This window comes from Phalacrocorax carbo, chromosome 4 (genome assembly GCF_963921805.1).
Source record: "Phalacrocorax carbo chromosome 4, bPhaCar2.1, whole genome shotgun sequence".
NCBI classification, from domain to species: Eukaryota; Metazoa; Chordata; class Aves; order Suliformes; family Phalacrocoracidae; genus Phalacrocorax; species Phalacrocorax carbo.
Genome location: NC_087516.1, coordinates 58,112,199 through 58,131,956, shown reverse-complemented (window position 1 = coordinate 58,131,956; position 19,758 = coordinate 58,112,199). Strand labels below are relative to the sequence as shown.

At 47.9% G+C, this 19,758-nt stretch overlaps 1 protein-coding gene across 9 annotated transcripts in view; it reads left to right on the top strand.

The window, feature by feature from the left end:
- Positions 1-19,758, top strand: part of LEF1 (lymphoid enhancer binding factor 1) — a 71,774-nt gene that overhangs the window by 26,286 nt on the left and 25,730 nt on the right. For all 9 annotated transcript variants that reach the window (XM_064450074.1, XM_064450073.1, XM_064450072.1 and 6 more), the window contains one exon: positions 15,730-15,862. In XM_064450074.1, the coding sequence (XP_064306144.1) occupies positions 15,730-15,862 (133 nt within the window). The remainder of the gene's footprint in view (positions 1-15,729; positions 15,863-19,758) is intronic.

The window sequence follows — 19,758 nt, the reverse complement described above, 5'->3', positions numbered from 1 at the left end:
CTGCAGACCAGCCTTGAAATCTCTAAAATCGATTTGTGCAACTGGAGAAGCGGAGGTGAGCATCCTCCCTGTGATGCCGGTCAGAGGGGGCAGGAGCCTTCCTTGCACCCTTGGGAAGGCCAGGGTAAAAGACAGGGTTTCTCCAAAGTGGTGGGTGGGGTGTGTACGCGAAGGCAGGTAGCTTGGAGGAATTCAGTCTCCCTCCTGTTACTGTGCAACACTTCTGCATCCACTTCTGCACGGCACGCTTTAATCAGCAGCCTTCCCCCCTTGGCCCCCAGGCCTCGAAATTCCACAAAACCCAATTAACAGAGATGAGAGAGCTCTAGCATGTATACATATGAAATTTCAGAAGGCTGAAAAAGAGACTCTTAATACCATAAAGCCTGCCCTAAAGTAAAATTTGCATCTGAAATCTACATAGTTAACCCCCGTGAGGAAGACAGCATAGCTGAGCACAACTTTTTTCCCCCCGGAGGGGTAACTTATCCAGGTCTGCTCGGTTTGGCATCAGCCTGCTTGCAGCTGAGGAGTGCTGCAGAGCAAGCCCCGCGCCTTGCGTACAGCCTGCAGAGAGCACCTAGGAATTGTAGCTCTAACTTTAGAGACCATACTGCAGTGGCCCGAACAAAACAAAACAACCCCAGCCTGGGAAGATGATGTGAACTGCTCTAGGTTGGTGACCAAAAGCAGGCTGGGTGGATGTGGAGCTTGTGTAGACTCATTAAAGGAAGTATTCAAGACTGATCTAATTATCACTTACAGATTGAGCACATTCAACCCAGGGCTCCAGGTGTTTCATGCTTTACTAACCTGGTACTACACTGGCTTGTTTAAATTGCCATCATGAAAAGTCCTGAGAAAGACACCCCCCCCTTTAAAATAATTACAAACAAACAAAAAACCCCCAGCAAATCCAGTCCTTTCTGTATGGGTTCAATATTCAGAGGGGAACTGGGGATAAAGCTTTATTCCCCTTCTGTGATTTTATCTATCTCTTTTGCTATCTTGTTTGTGTAAGATACAAAATTTCTCCTCCTATTATCCTACTTACAGCTTAATTGCGTACTAATTGGAGACTGTCCTCCTGTTGCTCTGCTCTTTTTTGAGTCTCTACGTGCATCTTCCATAAGAGCGATACGCAAGTATTCTCTTCAATTAAGAGAAATTAAACAAGAGCTGAAAACTCTCACCTGAGTGCTTTACATGATTCCCTTAGCTGACAGTGATGGGTTTGGCTTTAAAGCGTCTGGTATCTGGGGAGGGCGGTGGGGACTGGGCAGTGTGCTGGGAACACAGGTAAGTATTTCCCTGCAAAAACACGAGGCCTCAAAGCTGCTTTTTTTATTACCTCCGGATTCTGCAAAGGGCTGGTTATCTCACGCTGCGAGCCAGCATGATCAAAGCCCCGGGAAAGGTCAGGCATTCCTCCAGGAGTGACACTCGGCTGCCGGCAGCACTCCTCCAGCCCACGGCTCCCACAGCCCAGTCTGCGGCACCGCACTGAAATCCTTTATCTCGTTAACGAGTGAACCTACAGATTAGCCAGCCTGGCCTTAGCTTCATGTCGAGAGCATGTAACACCTGGCCTGGCTTTTCTGAAGAGGAAAGGTGGTTTTTTTTGAAAAAAAAAAAAAAAAAAAAATTGTGGGGGAGGCAGCATTTCCTTCCTCTGACTTAGTGCAAGAGAGCTCGATGCTGAGAAAAGCTGTGCTCCATCTCCCTGCAACACCGAAGGAGCTGCTTTCCTAATGTTTTCAGCTCCTAGTTTTGTGCAAGTGATACAAACGGTGAGTTCCAAAATATTGGGCGTATGAGAAATTATCCACAGTATCTTCCTCCGAGAGGTATTGACTGGCATTTAATTACTCATTTTGAGCTGGTTGTTCCCCATGAGCAGCTTATGCAGGGACAGGGACGTTTGGGGAGGGCGAACGGAAGGAAGAGATGTTTGAGAAGAGCAAATCCCATCTCTGCTTCCGTACATTAGATGTCATATTTTTGCATCTGTGCTAGTTTGGTGGCATGAGGGGCTGCACCTTTCGAGTTGGGGTGATGTGGGTTCACTCTGTGGCTCATGGCCCCATCTCTGGCTGTGGCTGGGGGTGACTGTCCTGAGCCCGGTTGGTTGGCATGGTGTTTTTGCCAGCTTTGTCTTCAGGCGTGGGTGCTCAAACTACATGAAAGGCAGGGGGGACTTCTGCCTGCGATTCACGGTGTGATAGTGTCTTGGCTGTGAGCCGGCACCTGTGAGATGTGGGAAGCATGTTAAGAGCCTGAAATTTGGGGTAATTTTTATTTTTAAATGAGGTTAAGGTATCGTTATCCTAGGTATAGGATAGGAGTAAGAGAGACATATACATGCTTTCTGTCCAGCAGCATGCAATATTACACAGCAAGGGTACTTTACTGCCATAAAAGGGAAATTTTTTTTTTTTAAAGAACAGAGCACTTGATTCCTTGTTTAAAGGTCTGAAATAGATTCCCCTGAATCTATCTCCAAGGTTGTTTCTTGAATGAAGGGGCAGTAAACATTTACCTCATCCACAAATAAATGTGGCAACCTGTGCAACTAGCTGTGGACAAGCAGCCTCTCAAACCAACTGAAAATGTGTCTGAGTGTAGCATCCCCCAGGCCTGCAGCCAGAGCACCCACCTCTGCCACCCAACCTCCAGATGCTCCTCAGATCCCAGAGTGTCAAGCCAAAAAGCATGCTCCCTCTGCAGGGGAGAGGGGAGGGTCTGCTCCTGACCTCTGAAATACGGTGCTGGGAATGGGGAGGGAGCCTGCCAGTTCTGCTGGGAGCAGGGGAAAGAGAGAAGGAGGGGGAAAAAACAAGATTTAAAATTAAAATCTTCTCCAGTATGTGGTTGCAGACCTTGGGCGTGCTTCTGGGTGGTGGCAGTGGGAAGGATTGCTGGGTGGGACTGTCGCTGGCTGAGTTCGCCCACCCCACCCCAGGTGCTGCAGCGGTTTCAGGGTTTACTGCCCCATGGCAGCGCGTGTGCAATGGGCAGGTCTCGTGTAGATCCCTTGTGTGTCCACCCCAAAAAAGAAAGGTGTTAGCATTGCGTTTGGGCATCTCTGGCACTCAGCTGTTCGCCCTGTTGGCAGTGGAGTGGGGAGCGGGACTGATTGCTTCCCCAGGCTCTCCTGGCATGAGCTAATTTTTTGCCTGATAAATTGTTTAGCGGTGTCTGGCAGAGTCTAACATGGCTGTATTTCTCCCAAGCACAGCCTTTACTGCAATGGAAAGTACTGAGGAGGGATGTGGTTATGATAAAAAATTGTCCACCTCTTCCCTCGCCATGCTTTGGGGGGGAGTTAATTGCACAGAGGAGCACTAATTGCATGAAAAATCAAACTGTTGGTAATGACGGGCTGATGGTAAACTTTGGAACTGCCTCTTTAATGAAACCAAGCATAACTCTCATATAATGTTTGTTGAGTTTAGTAGGATTGAAATATAATTACGGGGCGACCCGTTGCTACTAGCGGGGCTCTGTGTGCAGCCGTAAGCCCATCTGGAAGGGTGATTTATTGGAGGCTTGGGCAATCTGGCAATTTAGGCTCTTTTTTACGATGTTTAGACTTCTACCCATGTTATAAAGTGCAGCCCAGCGTTTTTATGAGGATGTAGGTGCCTGCTGCACAAAACTTAGGTTGTGGGCTGGGTGTGGTTTTTTCCTTTTAAAAGTGATTTTTAAATTTTAAAGGGCAGCTCTTGAATTAAAAAAAAAAAAATGAAGTCTAGCAGCAGGCAGAAATATCCTATGCAGGATTTAAAAGGCATCATGTGTGTTGTTGATACCAGCAACAATTTTTTAAGCCCTGTGGCCAACTGGGGGAAGCAGCTTAGTAGTAACAGACCAAATTGAGTTGGGTGGGAAGGGGGAGGAGGTGACCCCCATGTTTCTCCCCATCTCATGGGCTGCCCAAGCTGGGGCCACCCCAGCCACCAGAGAGCCTTCGGGTCAGTGCTCTGGATGGCTGTGTGCCTGTATGGGCAAGGCCTGAAAACTGAGGGAAATGCCTGTTTTTGGGGAGCCTGAAGGTGCTGTGCAGTGCAGTAAAACGAGCTGAGTGGGGTCAAGGGTGTCCAGGCAGCTTCCTGGGGGCAAGCACAGGGTGGTGGGCAGAGGTGAGGATGGGTTGGAGCAAAGCCAGAGGAGAGCCAATGCCACCAACACTGGGAAAGATGCATTTTGGGTCTGAGCACTCCCTGGGTCATGAGGGTGTGTTTCAGCAGGGATGGGAGCTCTCGGAGGCTGATCTAGCCCCAAAGCTGACGTAGGAGCATCCTCCACGGCTCCTTTGTTGGCTCCTCTCTTGCAGCTGGAGGCAAGACTTGCCCTGAGGTTGCTGTGACTGCTTTTTGGGGAGGAGAGAAAAAAATTATTCCTAAGGTGCTCTGGGAGACAGCAGGCACAAAGAAGGAGTGCTCCATCTTTTCTGGGTACCCCTTTTCCCTTCTTTTTTCTGCCTCTCCTGCAAACAGGCTGGCAGCTTGCACAGGCCCATTAAAATTTACAGTACTCCCCTGACCTGAGTCTTCTCCCACTGGCAGCCCATGGCTGAGAGGTGTTGGTCCCTTTTCTGTATCTTCTGAATTGATGATTGGCAAATGGGACTAAAAATACTGAGCGTTTAGATTATGTGTCGGTAGCTCAGCGTCCAGCAGTGTTTTGCAGTAGGTTTATTGATCCTTTTTATGCCAAGAGTCCAAATGAAACAGTCAGCATCGATGGTTTGGGCCAAAAAAAGTGTTTGCAGCCCTGCTCCTTTGAGCCTGTGCCTTGTTGAAGTCATTCTTTGCTCCTCCTTAGCTGTGTGCTGTGATTTTTATATTTTTAGCTACACATAATGTAATTTTAGGGCATGTTTTTGTGTCTAATTGACGTGACGAACCCTCGTGGGGCTGATCTATAAAATTAAGTTAGTAGCTTTTCAACACTTTTGTTTGTACTGAAATCATCTTGCACAATGTGGTAGAGAAATAATTCCTGTTGTGACCTTCCAGTGATGGTTCAAATAACCTGTCTAAGAGACATCCTGTTTCTGGAGGGCCCTATTGCTTTAATTCCTGTTAAAATAGGGTTTGCCTTCTGTGGAACAGTGCTGCAGAAATTAAGTACTTGCAAATGCGTTTTACCTCCAGATAAATGTTGCAGTTTGCATTTTCAATCCTAGTGACGCTTTAGCAGACTGCTGCTTTTGGCCTAATCATTTGTACGTTTTTAGGGATTTTTTTTTTTGTAGTTTAAAAATGAATATTTTATTTTAAGCCTTTGGACCATCTTGCCCACGTCCAATGACGGATGTCTAATGAGATGAATTTTTACCTCCACTAAATGGTTATATTGTTTGCACTGATGTATGCTAAGACTTGATGCATTAAATCTTTGGTCATTAGCAGATGCCATTAGCAGAAAAGTCCAAATCACTTAGAGCAGGGGCTTAAGACTTTTCATTAAAACCTGAATCTGCATGCTATTGGATAAATCTGTTAATATGGTTTAGCTGGACTCAGGGAAGTTTTGTGAAAACTTTTTCCAGTGCATACAAAGGGTCAGTGGTGCCTGGGAGCCTCGAGTTTGGAGAAACTGGCCCTTCTGGTGTTTCCTTCGTACCCCATCATACACTGAGTGACCTCTGTGTCGATCCCACCCAGCCCTGCCTGCCCCTACCGTCCTTAACGCCATGCACGCAGCCCCAGCTGTCGGTGTTGGGCTTCAAGCTGGGCATGCATCGGCTCCCGTTCTGCCAGAAAATCCCCCTGAAGCGGCTAAAATCCCAATGGTGGGGGCTCCTTCTGGCAAAGTGTGGACAGCCCTTCCTGGCACTTCGGGGCCAGAGGGGGTCAGGCTTGGTGGTGATTTCCCCACAGGAGCCTTTCGGCAGTGATGGCGTGGTGGGGAGCAGGACTTGCCAGGAGCAAGGACCAGCTGAGGAAACATTAGTGTACTCAAATTTATCACTCTTCCTTCTTCACACCCGTTTCTATCTTCCCCCCCTGTTTTTTTCAGAAGGCTGATGAAGCAGTAGCACTTCTGAAAACATCAGTCACATTTGGGTAGGATGGCCAGCAGAACTTTGTCTCTGTTTTGCTAGAAGTAAGCAGTTGCTACCAGATCAACCTCTAAGCTGCAAATTCAGACATGGTGAACAGAGGCTTTGGACTTGTAAAGGTGTGTCAGGTACTTGTACAGGCATCCGTACCTTCTATGAGACAGAGCTCAGATGTCTTCCTGATGCACATCATGGTCTCGCATTTTCTTAGTCAAGAACGTTTCTATTCAGTGTGTCTTAAAAATTGCTGCTCAAAGAGAGGTTGACCCATTTCTCAGTCTTCTGGGTCTCTTTTTTGATGGCATGTGGTGTTGAATAGGCTGTAAGATGGAATTAATGTATATACATTTACTGGAGGTCCTATTTCAAGCACTTTTGATCCATTGCCTATGTGATGCTGAAAGGCATCTTCCTGTCACCAGGGTGCAGGACGGGGTTTTTTCTCGGTTTCCCCCAGGAGCCTTGGTCCGTATCCTGTGGGACATGAGGAGGCCGATGAGGAAAAGTCATCCCATCCTGTGACGCACGTTGTCTGCCAGAACAGGAACGCCAGGCTTCAGAGGCTGCTGTTGGACCGCCTGCTTTCACACAAAACGTGTATGTTTATGTAGTAGGTGGTGTTTCACTTGCCCAAGTGGTTTCCATGCTTGATTTAAGTGGGTGCTTGAGGGTGCAGAGGAGCCCCTGATTTGAATATCGGACCAAAGTGCTTCCCTTTGCCCAGGAGAGGCACATTAGCTCAGGGGCCTGAGTACCCTGGAGAAGATGCCGAAGCTGTTGTGAATGGGGATGCTGATAACCTCGAGGCAAGCAAAACAAGCTTGTGTCTTTGTCTTAACTCAACAGACAGCTCTAGCTCTGGTGACAGAAACCAGAGCAGTGTTTTCCCCAGGGAAGAGCTGAAGACTGCACAAGAGGTGACACCAGGATGGGCTCCAGCATCTTTCCCCTCTGCCCAAAACCCCTGGGGGTCCCTGGCACATAACACCCCTGCTGATCCTCCCACCCCCGGCATGCAGCCAGGCTTCAGACACTGGCTCCTCTGATGTCCCATGGGCTTCCTCTGCTGGTTATGGGCAGCCGTCCTTATTGTCAAAGCAGTTAATAAGCCAGACCCCTGCGACTCTGAGGCTTGAGCTTGAGCTTGTTAAAACATTGCAGTGCTTATGTTACCCTTGGCCAGCAGAGGACAGAAAGGGCTCTGGACAGGTCAGGAAATGATAGGGGAACATGCCTTTTCAGCTGACGGGACTGGCTTGGGTGTGACAAGGGTGGACGAGGCAGGAGTAGGGATGCTGTGCGGGGTAAAGGCTGGGGAGCCACGGCCTGTGGGACATGTTGCCATCTGGGGAGTTAAGTCTTTCCAGAGCTGGCAGTCCCCTTTACCAGGTTTTGGGACCGCTTAGTGGTCCCTGGGGTCAAGTGTGATTTGTTGCTGCAGGTTGCCGCTTGTTGGGTGTGGGCTTCTTGGTGCACATGTTTACATCAGGAAAAAGATGAACTGTTCAGGACCAGTTAAAAGGACCATCATGTGGGAACCGGAGCTTAAAACGAACACTGGCTGGCAAATTGTGGAATATTTACTGGCAATTAATGGCTGTCAGAGAGGACCCAGTACTGAGTTTGGAGAACAAAATAAAATGGTGCAAAATACTGTAACAGGGAAACCCTTCCCTGCAAACAGGTAGCTTTGCTGGCTATTTAATGCCCTATCAGTCATTAGGACATATTTCTAAAACTAATGGGCGGTGCAACAGATCTGTGTACATGTGAACTTGCAGTATGTAAGTAGAAATGGACTTGTCCTCCCCTGGTCGGAGCCTTGCAAGACCTGCCTGGCTCCCTGCATGGTTCACCAGCACTCCAGGTCTCCCGACAGCCTTCCTGAGCAGGCGAGAACAAACAAATTAAGAAGTCACGGGAGAGAAGAAAACAGAGATAGCAGGGGATTTCTAATCAAGCTATTTTAATACTGGGTGTGCGTTAATCACTTACTTAATGGCAGTGCTTAATGAACGCTTGAAATAAAGCATGTTTCTGTCAGAGATTCAACACCCGTGTTTTTAAAGCTGTCTTGAGGGAACTCAAATGTTTATTACAATTTTTCAGCAAAAACCCGTCACAGTTGTGCTATATTAGTTTCCAAGATTGAAGGGGTAGGGGGGGGAGTGTTGGGGGGGAAGTCGGAAAAAGACAAGAATGTAGACAAGCCATTAAGTGTGGTGGTTTCTCACTAACATCGCAATTAACCTGAATCCGGTTGCTGATTGTAATCCATCTAGATAGATGCTTATCCCAGGCTTTATCAAATCGCATTTACTCTTTTCTTTGCAATGCTCCCCTGGCTCTTGTACTGAAGATTTTATCGCGCACCAACCCTTTGGGCTTCAGGCAGAGCAGTTTGCTTCGAATCCTCTTGCCTCTTCTTGTACGCTGCCTGTGTTTCCAGCCCCAAAACCCCCAACACCCCCTTTGCTTTGGGTGCTGATCTTTGTGCCCGCAGACCGTAGCACAGTACCATAGGCCATGAAGCTGTCTTTCCCATGCATTGCAGCCGCAGCTGGTTGCTGCTGGGGTTCCCAAAAAGGAAGGCAGTCTGGGCAGCTGGAAAAAGGGCACAAACTTTTCCTCTTGAATAACCATGGGAAGCCCTAGCAAGGATCCTGGGTGCCTCTTTTGCCTGCTGATGCACTGGCAGCTTCTTCTCTTCATCTCCCGGGGGTCTCCTGGGCTGCTGCGGTTCTGCAGTCACCTGACGCAATGTGTCTTGGGGAGGCGGGGAAGTCTTCAATGACTGACTTAAAGTAACTTTCTTGTTCTCCCCTTCCCTGGCTCCCAGCACTAAATACGACTTAATTACCTAGCAAAGCGCTGAAATACAGGATGTGAGGAACAGGGGGACCAGGACGATGTTTTTTCTGACTTCAGCCTGCCATCAGTTTACCTCCTGAAATGTGCGATTTTGATTCTAGTTTTGTTCTGACTAAGTGTTAGCAGTTGTAAATCTTCACATTGAAGTGGATGCAGCGTTTCACTTTGCCTCCTTACCGCAGCAGGTCCCTGGGGTGTCACCCCCGCTGTTTGTAAGCACGAAAGGTCAGTGAGATAAATCATCTCCCATTGTCAAGATGTGAAGCAGGGTAAAAAGACTATGCCACTTTTATTTGGCTTTCATAAATCACAATATTCCTAAGCCCCTGTTGCCTGTGAACGGGGTGTTCCTGTGGGCATGCTTTCCCCTCCCTGCTCCTTTTAGCCTCAGGTGAGGCTAAAAGTAGGGTTACCAAATCCACCCCCTCCCCCATCCGCTATGTAATTTTCCCACTTGCACTGTCTAGCAATTGGAGGAGGTGTTGAAAATTAAGCATAAAATGATCTCTGCTGTCAAGAGCCTAGAGGGATGTTGGCTTTGGGCATAAAGCTATTTGCTCTAAATAAACGGTTTGGGAACAGGGGGAAGTAACCTGAGCTCTCTGTTGGGCTTGCTGCCCCTCTGCAAAGGTGTCTATGGAAAGGGATTGTACGATGGCTCCCAGGGAGGTGGCAAATTCTAATTGCAGTTATTGCTGGTGTTGATTAGCTTGTTTCATCTATTGGTAACTAGTCCTGGCCAAAACATCTTACTGTTGCCTCCTCTCCTTCCACCTCTGGTCTCCCTGTGCTAAAGTTTGTCTATGACGACAGGTCCATGATGAACCAGGACATGGGCCTGGATTTGACCTTGCTCCAAAAGTACATTCTTCTTGGTCTTGGATTTTTATTGCAGCAGCTGGTCGGCAAAGGCATAAATGCAGGGTTAGTTTAGCCATTAAAATGCTATCGCTATTTTGAGAGGAAAACTGAAACTGCTGTCTTCTGGGTTTTCTAAAACCTTTTGCCTAAGGATGATCTCAGGACTCTAGAAACTATAAGTTAAATAAGCTAAAAAATGGACGGATTTTTGGTGTCTCTTTAGGTCAAGGTATCTTCGAATCCTCCAGCAAGTCATTGGTCATTTTATTTTGCTCAGCTGCTGTAGCAATAGTGGAAGAGTGTGGGTTTGGTTTGGTTTTGGGTTTTTTGGAGGAGCTGTCTGTTTTTGTGTTTTCCCCCCTGAATTTAACATTTGCTGTCAAAAACTCAAAGCCACATTTTTTTCAAAATTACCCTCTCTTTCAGGAACAAAAGGGAATGCATGCATTTCTCAAGTTTTTGTTTGTTTGGGGTTTTTTGTTTTGTTTTGTTTTGGTATTTTTTTAATTGGGTTATTTTAGGCTGAGTTGAGAAGACCATCTGCTAGTCCCTGTACCCAACACACAACTTGTTGACAGGAGAGGAAAAGTAGACAGGCTGGGGCCTTTTTTGGCTTTTTAGAAGCAGGTTCATGTTTAAAGAAAAAAGGAAAAACAAAACAAAAAACAATGCAGCACCTCTTTGGGTGTTGACCCAGGGACGCCTGGGTCTTATGTGCACAGGCTCACTTGCTTGTGGCTCCCTGTGAACCCCCCTGCCCGCCTGCGACCTCCTTTGTAGATGTGCCTCCTTTGAAGGATCACTACTTTAGTATCTTTCTCTGTACAGCAGCTGGAATAAATGGTCACCCCAGCTCCAGCGGGAGCTCCCAGCCATCCACCTCGCCCGGCGCTGACCTACAGGCATTTTTGCTTTTTATAGTTTTTGCACACTTGTTGCATATAGGATACCTTACAGGTGCGGGCCTTTGCTGAGGCATTAGATTGCTGTTTAGAATTTTTTTTCTGGCATCTTGCTTTTCAAAAGTCAGGAAAAATGTGCTGGATTCAGACTGAATCCAAGATGCAGCATTTCACCATCAACTCACCAGAGATTAATTTACGCTGTCTCAAAGTGTACTCCTTGGATGAGAGGACAGCACTCATTTGAAATGGCGAGTAACGCTGCTGTATTTGTGTGCTGGTAGAGGAGCTTCGCCGCCGGCGCTGGGTGCTGCACGTGGCACGGGAGCCGCTTCCCGCAGGGAGGCAGCAGCTGTGCCAATGGTTCCTTCCTCCCATCCTCGCCCTGCCCAGAATGCCCGAGTACGATTCAAGCCTGATGCTTGCAGACTGTGATTGCTGTTTGCAAGAGAAGCATTTGCTCTTTTACGGACTTGAGCGGTTGTTCCTGTGTTACCTTCACGCAGCAATAGTTTTAAACTGGTGGCCGGTGCACAGTGAAGTTCCCGCTGGGGTAATGCCCGCTGCTGGGTCAGAGTCCTCGTCCCTGCGAGCTCTTATCCTTTGCTCACTAATGTTTCATTGCAGATTTTAGTTGTGGGGTTTTTTTTTTTTTCCAGTTTGGTCATAAAACTGAATAGCAGCTTCATCCCTGCACTAACTGGTCAAATAATTCAGCTCCTGCTGTTTTCGGTAGATGTATTCTCTCCAGCCCTGCCTGTTTGCCCTGTTGGTGTCCCTTCAGGGGACCGTCCCCTGCCTGCACTGCCTCACCTCAGCCTGAGCATGTGCTTGGGAGAAATAAAAGATACTAACTGTGAAGGGCAGGCTGATGAACAAACATCCAAGCATCAGAAGTGTCCCAGGGAGGGCCAGGGAGAGGTCCTTTGGGTGCAAGGCCAGCTCCCAGAGGATGCTACTGCAGGCTCTGCTGCGAGACTGTGCTGTGGGAGCAGAGCCCTGATGGGCTCCTCTGCCTTGGAGGCCACCAAGGTTTAGTTGCTCAGGAGTGAGTGTCGCTTTGGTCTGGATCCTGTGGGGTACAGCTGGGTGTCCCCAGGCCAACAGGTGTGGGTGATCCCTTCAACATTAACCTTTAACGTTCATAACGGGTTATGACACCCATGTGGCAAGGTGCCGTAAAGCCTTACAACTTTGAAGCCACAGGTCCTCATTTTTAGCTCCTTATTTATTTTTTCCAAATTGAAGATCTTGACCTAGGCTGTACATTCAATTTCCTTTACTTCCCAGGGTGTGCGAAGAAGCTTAGGCCCAGAGTTTAATGAAGATGACAGAACTGATGTGGTGTGGAAATATACCACATAAGCTGTGTTGGAGCTGTGTTAGGACCTGTTTCAGTGAAGCCCAGCTTTTTCAATTGTCTTGGAAATGAGAATTGCATTCTCACCTGCTTTATTGTGTTTCTAGAAGCTGCTTACCTACCAACTTGCACCAAAATACTACATTTTGGTGGGTGGATGAAGTATAATTTCTGTACTGAGATACTGAAGAACCTCATGTAGGACAATGGGTAGTTATGTAATTGTCTCTTTGAAGGTGTGTGGACTGACAGGATTTTGCAGGGGAAGGTTTTTAAGGTTGTATTGAGGAGAACAGGTCCTCCGCGAACTGTGCCTATATTAGATGTAAATGTCACCAGTGTGCTGGGGAGAGCCATGGTGGTTGCTAGCTTGGTTAGCAGAGGCTGAGTGAAGCGTGAGGGACCAAGTTCCCCCTGCATGGAGATCACATTGACCCAGACCAGTGGTCCCTGGGTTTAGGTCTCTGTCAGTCGCTCAAGTGTTTCTGCAGCTGTACGCTCTGTCTTCAGAGATTTGGGGAGATGAATGTAGTAGGCATGGCATGTTTGTGGGAGGAGGAGGAAGCCTATGGGCAAAGACACTGGGCTGTGGTAGGAGGAGTCTAATTAGCACTGTCTTGTACCTCAGCCTGAGGTAGGGTTTTGGCCATGTCACTCAGCCCTGAAAAGCCTGTGGGACTGTAATGCCCACTGAGAGCTGTAGGTGGTGGAAGGGGCTTCAGCATTGTCCCCAGTCCAGATGTCCCCAAGAAGGAAGGGACAGCATCTGTGGGAACAGCTGGGGCATGTGGGGCCACTCTGCTCCTCCGCTCACCCCAGCCCAGGGCTGGGAGTGTTAAGAGGGCCCCGAGAGGGGCATCCAGGTCTGTGTAGAAGATCTTGGTCTCCTGCCCTGAACCTTCTCTAGGAGAAGGGCCTGGATAACCCATCTGGGTTGACCTGTAGGGCAGGTGCCATAGCAGAACTGATTTAGTCCATAGGGCTTTTGGAAAATATGTCATCAGGCCTTCCTCATCCTGGTTTCACTTTGCACGTGTCGCCCTGTGCTTTCTACCCATCAGTCACTGCGATCATCTTGGTGGGACCACAGGGAATGGGGAGCCTCGGCCTGTTCCCACTGAGCCCCTGTCTGGTGGCACATCTGGGTGCCCAGCAAGATTTAGATGGCCAGAGCTCCCTAGGTCCTCCCAAAGTGGTGCGGGGCAGGCAGGCTGGAGAGCTTTTTATTATTGTTATTATTTATTATTACTTTTTTTTTTTTTTCAGTTTCTGGCTCTGCAAGACCCCCACATGCTCTTAATGGTGATACGGCCTGTTTATATGTTAATTTTAAGCCTGCTGACAAGCGGTTTGCTTTTCTCCTGACTTCTCACGGTTCCTTTGCCCGTTGAAAGCCGCTGCCTTGGGCTTAGGGGATAAGGTGTTGAGAATTAGAAAAAAAAAAATAAAAATCTGCAGGGTGCTGGAAAGCAAGGGGGTACGGGGATTGCCTTGCTCAAAGTACAAATGGGTGATTTCTGAAAGCAAGTAACCCTGATACCAGGGGCGTGCATGACAATTACATCCAGTATAATACAAAATGTTAATTACTGAATTTTGAGAAATTAATGCTGATTAGCAGCTGTATGTGTGTGACCTAAATACATCTATTGCTTGATCTTTATTCATAATATACAGTTTATTGTTGATAAAGTAATTGCTGAATGGTGGGTTGGCCCACAAGCCTTGCAGCTAAAAGCTGAGGCCTGATTTGTAAAGCGTCTGAAATTTGTTGGCATCTGTTTTTTTGTTGAATTTATACAGACAGGGAAGATGAACACCAGTCTGAGCTATCCCCTTTACAACTCAACTCATATATATTACTGAGAATTCATATTGCTTTTATTATTTGGTCACAAAAATGGACCTAATGCTTGTTGGCTTTAAAACACCTACTGGCGCTGCTTTCTCTCTCCATCTTGCAAAATATAAGACAAGGCCGAAGCTTAAATTAAAATCCTCAGGTTCTTATCTCTTTCCCACAGGAAAGCAAATCTGTGTTGAAAACCGTAAAATTAAGAGGAGAGCAAGGATAGCATAATTTAGCAAAAATTCATGGCACCAGATTCTGAGCTATATGACTGGAGGGATAGGTCAGACATTAAGAAGATACTGCCTGCTAATGCAAGTTCCTTAAGGTAGTGCTCTGGAAACAAGGCAAGCAGAAAATGCAGCACTGGTTCCCATTTGCTCCCTTTCCTCTACTCCTACCGGCCTTAACAATAAATCGAGTTGTCCATTTAATAACCCCTCTGCTTCTAGAAGTCCAGACAAATCCTGGGTTTGTACTTGGAGTATTGTCCTAACATCTGTGTGTGCCAGGATTTCAACAGTGAGCTCAAAGAAAATTAATTTCACTGGGCTTTTAAATTATTTTTTTCTTTTCTTAATGCCTAGTATTTGACAGGCTGTCATTGCCAAGTTTTATCAGCATTTCTTTCTGAAGGACTACTGAGCTTTTTTTGACCTTTTTTTTTTTTTTGTTAATTTTAATAAAAACCTGTTTGGGTTGTAAATATTTTTGCTAAGGGGCAGGGTACAGTGTGGCAAGGGTACAAATGAATAGCACCTGTTACACGCTGGCATCGTCACTATGTCTCATCCTGCCATGGGAAGAGCAACTTGTGTTTCAAGCAGCATTAATACAGCAGCATGTTGCCAGGATGGACAAACCCCTTTATCTTGCAGCCTTGATCCAAGAGTGTGATTTTGGGCAGCATCACACGGAATGCCCCCTCCCCTGTGCCTCTGTGGGAAGGGCTGATGGGAAGCGTGCATCTTGACCTGCATGGACATCGCTTTATGGCACCCATTCCGGGACCCTCTCGGGCATTTGTAGCGCTTCTGATTTCTCCTTGGCATGACGCAGCGAGAGGCGTCCCAGCTGTCCCTGGGCAGTCAACGGGTCTGCTCCCTAACTGACTCCTCTGAGAGGCTACTGCCAACCCCTTATATATGAAATCAGGCTTTGAAGGGTGATTTTTCAGTTACCTGCTACCCAGACCAGGAGGTTTCAAGTGGAGTTTGTAAAATTGCCAGGGGAAAAGCCCTCCGTACCATTTGGCAAGTCTGGGGGCTTGTCCCCTCTGCGCCGTGCCACAGTTGTGCAGGAGAGCAATGAAGAGGAGGAGTGAGATCGATGATGCTTGTGTTGCTTTTAGGCTGGAGATGTGGCAAACCTGTGCTTTATTTAAACCTAGTTTGGTTTTTTTTAATGCTGATCCCGTAACCAAATGGTTCTTTCAGGGCTGCTGCTGGCTCTGATGCCCCTTGGTCACAGCCCTCGGTGTGCGGTGCCTGCCCAGCATGGTGCTCCTCCCACCCTGTGGCTCTCCGGCCGCTGCTTCCCCATCCCCATCCCCATCTCTCTGTCTCCCAAACGCCTTTCCTCCTGCTCCTGGCCCCACCCATTTCCTTGCATTTTCTCAATCCCTCCTCAGGCACCGGTGGTTCGAGGACACCGATTCCGGCAGCAAACCGGGTTGCCATCTGGCAGCTCCAGTGTTGTCCCCCTCCTTAGTAAATACAAATACATAAAAATTGCATTTTGGAAGTGCTTTTTTTTTTTTAATGCAGAAGCCCCACCTTGCTAACAGTAATGTAATTTTTCTTTTCTTCTCTTGCAGTCAAACAAGGTGCCAGTGGTTCAGCCTTCTCATGCGGTTCACCCCCTCACCCCTCTTATCACCTACAGCGATGAGCACTTTTCCCCGGGGTCGCACCCATCTCACATCCCCTCTGACGTCAGCTCCAAACAAGGTGAGCCCATCCCGTCCTGGCAGAGACGCAGGGCAGTCCCAGTGCCCTCCGTGCTGCTGATAGGGCTTTATTCTTAATATTTTAGAGGGAGGGTTCCAGGCGTGCATGTCAGCTTTCAGAGATGGTAATTCTGCCATGATGGTGATATTTAACTTGGGCTTCTAAATCTTCGTGCTCTTTCTAATGTGATAATTTGGGCTTGCTTTATTCATCAAAATCTTTTAAAATCTCAATAAGCAGCAGCCAGTCTTCACCACCCCCTGTTGTGCCTGAGGCTTGCAGTGTGCAGATGCAGAAACGCAATCATCCTTCACCTTCCCAAAACTGGGAGAAAAGTACTTCAATGGTGGTGTTATTGAAACCTTTTCTTTCTCTCTTTTACTCAAAATTGTATTTTATGTCCTGGTATTCTGGCTGTCCGAATTCTTCCGTGCATCAGTTGGTGTAGCTGAAGCGTAGCCCATAAAATACAGCTTTGAGCCTGCGCAGGATAAGGCTTTGCAAACATGACATTTTTTAACCTCTGATGCCCACTGCCTTCTGCAGAAAGCATTGTGTTAGATGCTAGTTGCTGTGTCAGTTTTTTCTGTGCCCCTAGGACCCCTTAAAACAAACAAAAAAGCCCCCTAGATCCTTGTCTGGGAGCGTCAGACCACCCTGCTCCGGGTTGGTCTGTGGGCCCCCGGGGCAGCGCCGACTGTCTCCGAGGTGCCGAGCCCAGCCTGCACAGAGACCTCCCACCCAGCGCCCTGGTGAACCCTCCCCAGGAAACCCTTGGGTGTGTTTGCTTGCAGTGGGATGCAGGACTTGGGAGGGGGGATGCAATTGTTGTTGGGGGGGTGCAGGGGGACGACTGACCCTGGACAGCACAGGTCTGAGCCAGGGTTTGGGTAAGCCGTCCGAGGAGAAGCCTGCGCAGGAGAACTGGTGTCGAGGAGGGAAGGAGAGGGTTTACGAGGACGTTCGCTGTAGTCGGGACGCCATTGCGTGGGTGTGAAGTCTGTCAGTGCCCGGGCTGGGGCTGGAGGGTGCCGCTCCCTGCCTCTTTCTGCACGTGCGTGTCCCACCACGTGGTGTGACACCTAGCTGACAACTTCATGAAGCTCTTCTTTACCTGAGCACATGTCCACATGCACAGTTGTCCTGTTTATCTGGAGAGGTGTCTAGACACCACCATTCAGGGAGAGAGACTTTATTTTAGTTCTGACTTGCCCTGAATGCCTAGTTTTTATTTTGGCCTTGCCCTGCACATAATAACATGGGCTACATCCAGAAAATACCATGGCCTTGTGGCTTTGCGTGGTTTTTGCTGTTTGTTGGTTTGTTGGTTGTTGTTTTTTTTTAAGGGAGAGGGAATACAAAAAGCACTCTGCCTGGAAAGCCTGACCTATAAATACATGTATAATATCTTTTTCAGAGCTGGAAAAAACAAATAGAGGCCTCCTGTCCTCATTTGTCTTCCTCCTTTGCATCAGTGCCCAGAGAAGGTTATTCATGCTTGTTTCTTGAAATCCCGTGGGTGCCACACGTGTTAGAATACAGGATTCCCACCTCTTGCCCAAGCTGGCTGTGACAGCTGGGGCACACCCTACTGCTGCAGTTCATGAGCTCAAGCGGTTTTCACTTAACTGCGCAATGGGTTTGCCCTCCTGCACCCCAATTCTTTGCCTTTACCCCTGGTTTATTGTTGTACTCCCCTCCTGCAGACCCAAACTGAACGTCTGGTTTGTTGTTTCTGCTGCCCTCTGCCTCGTCTCTCCCTCTCCCCTGTCCAGCCCCAGTGCGTCTCACCGCTCGTGTCCCCGTCCCCGAGCACAAGCCCAGAGAAGGGCTCTGCCAGGGGGTGGCCAGGGACGTCTCTGGCGCAGAGCTCATGCCCCTCCAGTGTTCCTGAATGGGCTGTTGATCCCTCTGCACAGTGTCTGATGGAGATGGATAATGTGGGCTGGAGATTTCTGGTTTTGGCTGTGATGGTCTCCTTGATGTGTGTGGTCTTTCCATGCTCCCCGTTTTGGTGCCGCTGGCGTGTGGGAACAGCCCCAGTGAAGTGGCCCATGCAGTTGCTGTGAAGAGAGGATTTTTTTTCCCTCAGGTCCTCTGCCAAATGCCTCCAACCATTGTTTCTGTCCTTGCCTCCCACCGTGGGTCTGGAGCGAGGCACTGCCCAGTGCCCCAGCCCAGGCGCCGGGGTCCCCCTCCTCCCACTGAAATCCCCTGGCGGGGGGGCGACGGGGGGCCCACAGTGCCTTGCCCACAGTGCTGCCGCTCGCACCCCAGGCATGTTGGGGTGGACATACAGCCACTGCCTTGCTAAAGGCAGTCACTTCTTTCTTCCCTTTTATATTATTTTATTTTTTTTCTTAACCCTCCCATGAGCAAAAACCTTGCTTTGGAGAGCACTGGCCATGCGGTAGCTGCGCATGTTCCTGCTGGGCGTCAGGTAGCTGACAGCCCCCCGTCAGGGGCCACAAGTTTTGGGCTAGTGATAACGATAACTGCTGTGCATTAGTGTGGAAAGAGCAGCGTTATCTCTGTGGGTCAGAAACGTGGACTTTGGGGAAGGAGCAGAACTTGGTCTGGCAGGGGCAAGGTCATGTCGTCACCCCTAGGAGCATCCACTGTCACCGGAGGTGAGAGGCTGGGCTTGTTTTTCAGCCTTTTTTTTTTTATTTTCTTTTTTTAAAAACAGCTCTGGAAGAGCATTCCCTCTCACATAAAAACCCTGGGATATATAAAGTGTTTCCTTTTCTTTCAGCCACCAGCTGTTTTACACCTTTGAAAAGACAACTGGTTAAAAATGTGATCCTCAGGTTGTGGTTCCAGACCAGAGAATTTAACTTTTTTGTGACAGTAATAGCACTGGTATTGTTTTCCACTGTTTTCTGTGCACAATCTTGAAAGATATTATTCAAATCTTATAATTAAATTCAGAAGACTTAAATACAAACTGGGGGGAGAAATAAATCAGTAGCATCAATCTATAAACCAAGTCTCAAGGTAGCACACATTCAGTCTTGGACCTTTGGAGTGTCACCACATAAATATTTAATGCCCTTTTCAAGCAGCTGATTTAACATGTGAAGTAGACCTAACAATTCCTTCTGCTTCAGCCCCCTCTTCCCCAAACACATTTAAATAAACCGATGTCTTTGTGGCCTCTGCAACTGTAATTCCATGTCTCCTGGGGGCACGAGGTTTAGGTGAAGAATGGAGACAGCAGACCCTTTTGGGATGAGATTAGCTTTAATCTTGAGGTGATTCTTGCAGTTGTAGGACTCTGTGTTCTGGGGAATGTGAGCTGATGGATCATTTCTGATGGGACTCTTATTTTTCCATGAAATACTACCAATGCAAAACAGATTGACCTTGGAGCCCACAGGAGTCAACTTGACGAAGAGCTTAGTTGGAGCTGGAGTGACAATTGGAAGCCAAATGAATCATATCAAGTGTGACCATTACAGGCCTGAAAATGATTCTTAATTAACCACTGATCCTCTGTGGTAGCAAGTTTCCAAAATCTGTGAATCCATAAGAGAACCCGTGAAAATGTACAAGTAGCAATTTACCTAATCTAATAGCTCTGCTGCACTGCCTCTTTGACAACGCTTGATTTTCCTCTTGTTTCATGCTGTGTTAGAAGAGGTCTTCAGGATCCGATCGGGTTTGGTGAAACAACTGAGGGGCCGGTATTGCCTAAAGCATTTTACAGGAGATCTAAACTTGCACGGGCCCTTACCCATACACTTATTCCCCCTGCCCACTTAATTTTTTCCCAGTATTTCCCTTTGAATTGCAATATTGTGAGCAAGTTAATATATTATTTTAAAGGTGGCATGGGTAGCCTTTTGCTTTTAACACTAGCCAAAATGTCATTATTTCTTATCTAGAGCGCTGAT